The sequence below is a fragment of the Amaranthus tricolor genome, chromosome 12, assembly GCF_026212465.1.
Source record: "Amaranthus tricolor cultivar Red isolate AtriRed21 chromosome 12, ASM2621246v1, whole genome shotgun sequence".
Lineage (NCBI taxonomy): Eukaryota > Viridiplantae > Streptophyta > Magnoliopsida > Caryophyllales > Amaranthaceae > Amaranthus > Amaranthus tricolor.
This window is the reverse complement of record NC_080058.1, coordinates 9,348,771-9,356,250: the sequence shown is the minus strand read 5'-3', so window position 1 is coordinate 9,356,250 and position 7,480 is coordinate 9,348,771. Positions and strand designations below refer to the sequence as shown.

The 7,480-nt window shown below is 36.2% G+C and overlaps 1 protein-coding gene across 1 annotated transcript; it reads right to left on the bottom strand.

Moving 5' to 3' along the window:
- Window positions 1-1,421: 1,421 nt before the first annotated feature.
- Window positions 1,422-7,480, bottom strand: LOC130828100 (uncharacterized). The gene is made up of 4 exons (XM_057693900.1): window positions 7,387-7,480; window positions 5,120-6,494; window positions 4,018-4,960; window positions 1,422-2,629 (listed from the first exon to the last, which is right to left on the bottom strand). Exons 2-4 carry the CDS (start codon window positions 6,326-6,328, stop codon window positions 2,373-2,375), a joined length of 2,409 nt encoding a protein of 802 aa, XP_057549883.1. The 5' UTR covers window positions 6,329-6,494; window positions 7,387-7,480; the 3' UTR covers window positions 1,422-2,372.

Here is a 7,480-nt window from a genome sequence, read left to right as displayed (position 1 = left end):
TATATAAATGTATATTCATAACATTTTCAAGTATTCTCCATCTAGTAAATATAAAGGTTTTATAATAAGGTGCAAATTGGTATATTTTACACCTTATTATAAACCTTTATATTTAAAAGCAAATAAACTTCAAGGGTTTCATATAGTCTGCAATCAAATTGCTAAGTGTAATTTTCTCATATAATATTTTACTAATGGAATAATATTAAATACGTTTATGCATTTTCCGACAAGTTCAATACAATGAGTATTATATTTTTATATTATCCTATTCACCATCTCATATAAGAATTAGTGCAAAAATAATTGTAAAAATTAAATATAGTTTTCTGAAAGTTTCAAAATGTTTTTGTGAAATTTTTTGACCTTCCACGTGATATTTACTTGCACAATATTAAACTTTTGCGCGATTTTATTATAATTGAAATAAAAATATGGGAAATTCCACGTGGTAATCCTGAGGTTTTGGGTGTTTCATATGATAACTAAAACTTTTAAAAAATCTATGGAGCAAACCTGAGGTTTACCACATTGTTCCACCGTGACACATAAAATGTTAGCAAACGTTAAATTCGAAGCTTTGAGGTTGTTGTACGCTTATTTATTCAACTCATCATTTCAAATTCCATCAGTTTCGATATTTTTCCTTAAAATATAAACCCTAACTCACTATTTCAAGTACTATATTTGAATTTAGAGAAAAAATGTGATTTAGATGAAAGATAGTATAATTTGGGTTTATATTTTGGGGAAAAATGTTAAAACTGATGGAATTTGAAATGTTGAGTCGTATAAATAGGCGTACAGCAGCCTTAAAAGCTTCAAATTAATGTTTGCTAACGTTTTATGTGCAAAAAGGTCACGATGCAACAATTTGGTAAACCTTAAGGTTACCGCATAAATTTTTTACAAGTTTTGGTTACCACATGAAAAGCCCAAAACCTCAGAATTACCACGTAGAATTTCTCTAAAAACATTTAACACAAATAAAGAATAAATAGAATCATTTGAATTGTGTGAATGATATTAAAAAAGAAAGAAAATATGTTATAAAATCTAAAAAGTGGTAGGAACATTTCCATAAAAAAATTATAGCACAAAAATAGAAAAAATAATCTAAAAGAAAAGTGAGACAATTTCACAAGGATAAAGAGTGTTACCCTTCTATACCCCTAATAAACTAATATTGAGGAAATTATAAAAAATAAATCAATCTTTGCTTGATCTAATGAAAATAAACTCATATTTTATTTATTTATCTTAAAATAAACTCACCTATTGTTTATAATCATTTCCAAAACTTCTTTGCAAGTCTAGTAATTAGAAATAAACAATAATTAAGTTTATTTTCAGCAATTATATTAAATATGTGGCTTTTTGTATAATTGAATAATAATTAAGTTGATTTTCAGCAGATCGAGCAAATATAAATTATTTTTAATAATTTTCCCACTAAGAATTTTTGGTCCTCTTCCCATTGTGAGCGTTGTTTGCTCAAAGGACTAGGAACCGATACAATCATTTTCTGGTCTAGCCAAAACTTACAGCAAAGACTGGGAACCAAAACCTGCAGCGACGACTAGCCAGCGTCCAGCGATTAACTTTGAAGTCATTGGACTTAAAACCAATCATGATCATATAAGCTATCTTTCGAGTTGCATTGCCTTCTATCAGTAACAAAACTTGTTTCAGATACAGATAACAAAATCCATAAAAGGACATTATTCTGGTAAAATGCATTGAAGGGTGAAAGATCATGGATTTAAGTCCTGGAAGCAGCATTTTCTTGTAGGGTAAGATTTGCCTCTAATACACCCATTTGCGGAACCTTTCCCTGCAAAATGCCAGGTGCCGCTTTTAGCATCATTCAACCTCTCTGCGTGGCAATTTATCAAGTTTCAACCAGACGACACACTACGGAATAAAAACGTCAATCGCAACTGTCAATTCCGCTATGCAAAATAATCCGCAGAAAGATCTAATGACACCATATTTCAGACAAAGAACAGATCTGTCTGCCCTGGCATACAAACAGCTGAGGGCCTCGGCAAGCCCAGCATGCGCCTTTGCTCGGTTCTTTATTCACTCTATAATCTGACAATGATTGCCGTAAAACACAAACACTCAAAAGACAAACCATTATAGATCAAGTTAGAAACGAAAGGTTAGAAAAAACAGGTAGACACTTCTCGACACTTCCCACTTGATTGAACGGCCATTGAAGGAGGAAAAATCTTGGATGTATTTAGTCACAATTGATCCTACAAACATAGGCAAGAAAATGAGCATCCTATTTTAATTAGAGTAAAAAAGAAACATCGGGGCCAAGAAAGAAAATGTTTTGTTCAAATATGTCCCCAGGTATCTACAAATTATTGTCTAAAACCGAACCAATGTGGTTGCACTATCAAGTTCATCACCTTCTTCACAACATCTTTCACAAAATCCTCAAAACAAGCTAAGCAACAACCATTCATAGGACTGATCTCGACATTGGCCAACCTATTTTCGAGATGCAGACAAATTGGAGGCCGTACTTCATATGCATCAGGCCCTACAGGCTCCAGCCCATATGCAGCCATAATGGTGTATGCAGATCTTCTTGAAATTTCTACATAATAATCATGACCTGCAAACGAAAGTTTCTCAGAATTCAAAAACAAGAAAAGAAAAAACTAAGAGAAACTAGCTTTTAAAGGATAGAAACAGCACCAACAAAAAACTCCAACTGTCCGTTCAGTATTAAATGGTGGAAATGTTATCGGAAAGTTAGTGTAATTTTTGTATAATAATTTCTTGACAAGTTTAATCATGTTTATTCTACTTCAATCAACTTTTCTCAGAATAACATGGTACATTTCATGAAAATTTTACACTATAAATCATTTTTATTACCACCAACCAAACGGGCTACAAATACTCAACACATATGGAGTAAGAGTATACACAAGCAATCAATAATCCGGATTGTGGAACCTTGCAGGTCCAGTTTTGTCTCCCACCAGACCCCCCAGCCCCATCCCCCTCCCCCATCAAAATCTTAATGACAACGATAGAAATGTAAAATGGGGGAATAGGAGCAATTTGGGATTTATATTTTTGGGTGAAAATCTCATACCTTTGTTCTCATCATCTCATGTGCTAACTTATGCTACATAATCTATGGTGACAATCCAGAACATAAAAGAAGTCTGGAACAAGGGAGGATTCCAGTACAGAGTAGTCACGACCAAACATCACTAAATAAAACAACATAGAAAAATAATCTATTGTAATTGTTTAATATTTTCTTGTTACTTCTCCTTCATTACTATTCTCCCTTTCAACTCAATTTATTTGTCAGGGCAGAGAGGCAGCATCCTTCAGTCTCCGTGTGACATGAAGCAGCATATTTCTTATTGACAATTTTCTCAACCACATCCACTGCACCCACCACACCCAACACACATTACACGAGCTCTTCCGTTAACTGTCAGCATCTTCGTCATACACTACAATAATTAAAAAAAAAAAAGATGTTTGGCATCTAAAAACTTCAATCTAGGTCAGCTCCTCACGAAAATTTCAAATAGTGAATTCCAACACTAGGACAGGTATCTGAATATTCATACTTGTGGCCAAGTTCGGCTAAATCAGCATTTGAAAGAATACAATCTGCTGTCGAAGGAAGGTATGCGGCACAACAGACAAGCATATGTGCATATTCATATCATATAATACTTGCTCTGTCAAGTCGTAAAATTTTTTCATAGCACGCAGGATAGAAAAATAATAAATAGAATTAGACTATGGTACCCATCTGCTTAAGGGTTGGTTCCACTATACAGAACATAGTACTCCAAATAAATAATGTAATCAGTGTTATGGTATCCACACTAAAAAATGAGGGACAATAGGAAAAATTTACACCAATAAAAATGTTGCAAGTTAAAAGGATTCCCAAAAACGGAATATGTTGCGACTAAGAAAATACGAAGAAAACATGGTACCAGAGCTAAGAGCGTTGAGTTAACTTACCTAAGTTCATGTCTCGTGACAAGCTCTTCAGTTGGCTCCTCACCATTGAATGTACTTGCTGTTTCACAAAAATTGCCTGCCCCTCATACCTATTTTGTGAGGGAGCTGCATCAATTTCTGGCCCAACCCCTGATCTACCACTCCACGGATGAAGTGGTGCACTAGCTGATATCTGATTCAGACCATCCAACCTATTTAATCCACTCCAATGTACTTGGCTATGAAATAAGCCATTTGCAGAGGTTGATGCCTGACCTACCTGTCCCATCAGGCCCATCCTTTCAGGAAAATAATCCCTATTTTGTACACTATGAGAAGGATTTTCCTCCAATCTATCTACATAATGAGCATGTTGAGAAGGCCCTACGTCAGTTGATCTACTTGGTTGTGTTGCATCAACTCCACGGGCAAGTAAATTTCCCAGAGCACTTAAATCAGCTCCAGAAGACATTTGACTCAATCTATTAGAAAGAATATGCCGGATTTGACGATGTATCATCCGTCTTCCAGATACAGTAGATACTCCAATTCCAGAACCAGGGGAAGGTATCTGAAAGCTTCCGCTAGGGAATCTCGAAGAAGAAATAAATCCATTGCCTTGACTAAGTGGAGTTTCGGGAATTGTCACGTTAAGGTCTATTTCTGCCATGTTCTCATATGTGGATGCCCCATCAGAGCCACCAGTACTTGTCCTTCGATCAGGAGTGAGGTCCTGAGCTTGATGATGTGTGGACGCAACGGCAGCTGGTCTGCAACCATCACAATACCAATTACCATCAGGCACTTCCCGTCCAAGACCAACACAGTATGTGTGTGCTGGTGAATCACAGATATCACAGAGTAACATGAGGGCATCATCTCCACCCTGATGGCACTCAGTACAGATAACATTTTCATACGGATTGACCAAGTCTCGAAGTTCCTCTTCTGAAGGTTGATAAACCTGCAAGCAAAAAAACATCTGAGCTACACTGATAGAGCATGAGAATCAAATTGCAACCCAAGAAAAGGAACATTTTTTAAGCACAGATATATAGCAAGGTGAAGCAGGAATAATGATAGAATTTAAGAGCTTCCAGGGTCAGGAAAAAGGAACCGGTACCTGATCGCGCTCTGGAACTGGTATCACCGTGTCCCTTAGATCCAATCCTCTAACACATCTGGCAGGCTTACTGATTGAGATAAACCTTTGTTTGCACAGAGGGCAACGAGTTTCCACTTTCGACCACTCAAAAATGCAAGCAAAGCAGAAATAATGGCTACAGCAGTTCAGTGTCCCACGAACTGTATTCTTTCTTTCTTCTGTGAAACAAATACCACAAACAGCCTTGCCCACATCATTCTTTTTCTCCTCTGCCTTCTCTTTTCCCTTCCTGACATTCCTGACAGGAGTTCTTTCCGTGACAAAAGAAGCCTCATCTTCTTGGATTTTCTTTGAACTCCTCAAGTTTGTGGCCAGACTTCCGCAAATCTGATTAGCTTCTCTGACTTGTTCACGTTCTTCCTCGGATATAGTGAACTCATAGTCAGATGAGTCAGAACAAAAATCAGAATCTGACCCAGGGGTGACTTTTTTCTTTCGATGTGCCGGCTTCTTCTTACTCCGGTTTCTCAGAATTGGCCCCTTCCCAACAAAGTCCTCGTCATCATCAGAGCCGACCCTCCACAAGCTGCTTGACTTTCTGCGCTTTTTTGCACGAGGTTTCTTTGCAGGCTTTGCACTTTTTCCATGGCTTTTTACATTAGTTTTTCTCTTCAATGGTTTCCTCCCTCTATTCTTAATCTTCTTTTTTGTCTTTGGCAAGGAAAACTCCTCATCATCATCGTCGTCGTCGTCGTCATCATCATCATCATCATCATCCTCTTCCTCTTCCAAGAATTCCTCGTCTGGTGTAAACTCCTCATCATCATCATCATCGGTGTCATCATCATCATCAGACCTAACTCTCCTTCTCTTGTTTGGCCTTCTTACACCATTTTTCCGAGGCATTGCAGATCCATTTTTAACCCTAGAAGATCTCTTGGTCTTCCTAACCGATGGCTTTACCACTGTCCTCCATCCTCCCTCATCCCCCTCTTGATCTTCGTCCTCTGCCTCCTCCTCCTCTTCCTCCCCTTCCTCCTTGTCAGCATCAAAGCAACTTTCTTCTTCTGAAGCATCTGCGACCAAAGAGTCCATTTCATCAGATTGATCATCTATTTCATCCGCTTCAGCCACATAGTCCTCATCTGAATCCTCAGATTCAATACTCTTCATACAGGCAGGTCGCTTAACACTGTTCTTTGAGCCAGTCCCTCCTCCCCTCCCCATCTATTATTGTTGGAGATGAGGAACGACGCTCAGTTTAATATAGGAAGATCCTCAATGTACTCTTCACTATAAATTATTAAGAAGCAATCAAAATGAAATCAAAGTACATCTAAATTCTCGCTTAAGCTCGATGATATAGAAGTTCTTGATGATCATATGGAAATACCTAATAAGAATAGATCACATGAATAACATCACAATATCAGTAATAAATACCAACCAAAAATCGATAACGGTTCATAATAATATCAAACATTGAGAGATCAAAAATGATATCATCACCATTTATTGTATCAACAAGCTAATCCCTGATTTCCAAATTGGAACCAATACAGATCTATTCTTAATAATTTCTCAACTCAATCAAATTGGTTATCTAAGTTAGAAAAATATCATTCTTATCCGCAATTCCCAATTAGGTTATTGCAGATATTCTAAAAGCCCTAGACTAATGCAAAACTTCAGCATGCAAAATGATAACAAGAAAATGCCCTAGATCATCTGAGATATAAATCATTTAATTGGTGATTCTAATACATTACAATTCCAAAAATTAATTTTTTTTAAAAAGAAAGAATCCCCATATCACACCATAATCAATCCAAAGTAAACTTAAACACACGAATCCAAATTCCATCAAAAGAAATAGCTAAATTGATCCACAAAACACGCATCAAAATATTAAAAGCATAAATAAATCTGCTTCCAAATTAAGACCAATTAGCCAAATAAAAAGATTACGATTCAACACACAAAATTCAAATTGAAGAACAACCCATCACTGATTTATTCCAATTTAACTTTCCCAGACTGAGAGATTCAACCAATCCTCTTTAAAATCATTCACCAACCAGAATCACAGAATAAAAAACAATAAAAATAAAATCATACAACTTTTAATACCATTTCTCTATCATTAATTATGTAGCAAAATATTATACAAATCTAAATTGTGGTACAAGTATAAGCTCAAAAAAAACCCCAATTTGAATTGATTTTTAAGGGAGAGGGAAAATTAATTTGGTGTCGAGGAAAAAGAGAGAGAAGAATTGGGTTACCTGAAAGAGGAGATAGAAAGCAACGAACCAAAAGCAAGAAAGACAACCCAAAATGAAATTTTTGTAAAAACATGGCTTTAAAGTTCGGTGTTAG

Bases quoted from the DNA above. Each gene is read 5' to 3' on its own strand.
- LOC130828100 (XM_057693900.1), bottom strand. From the start codon at position 6,328: ATGGGGAGGGGAGGAGGGACTGGCTCAAAGAACAGTGTTAAGCGACCT. The intron at 4,961-5,119 runs GTACCGGTTCCT...TTTTGCTTGCAG, and splicing joins CAGTTCCAGAGCGCGATCAG to GTTTATCAACCTTCAGAAGA. The intron at 2,630-4,017 runs GTAAGTTAACTC...TTTCGTTTGCAG, and splicing joins GTCACGAGACATGAACTTAG to GTCATGATTATTATGTAGAA.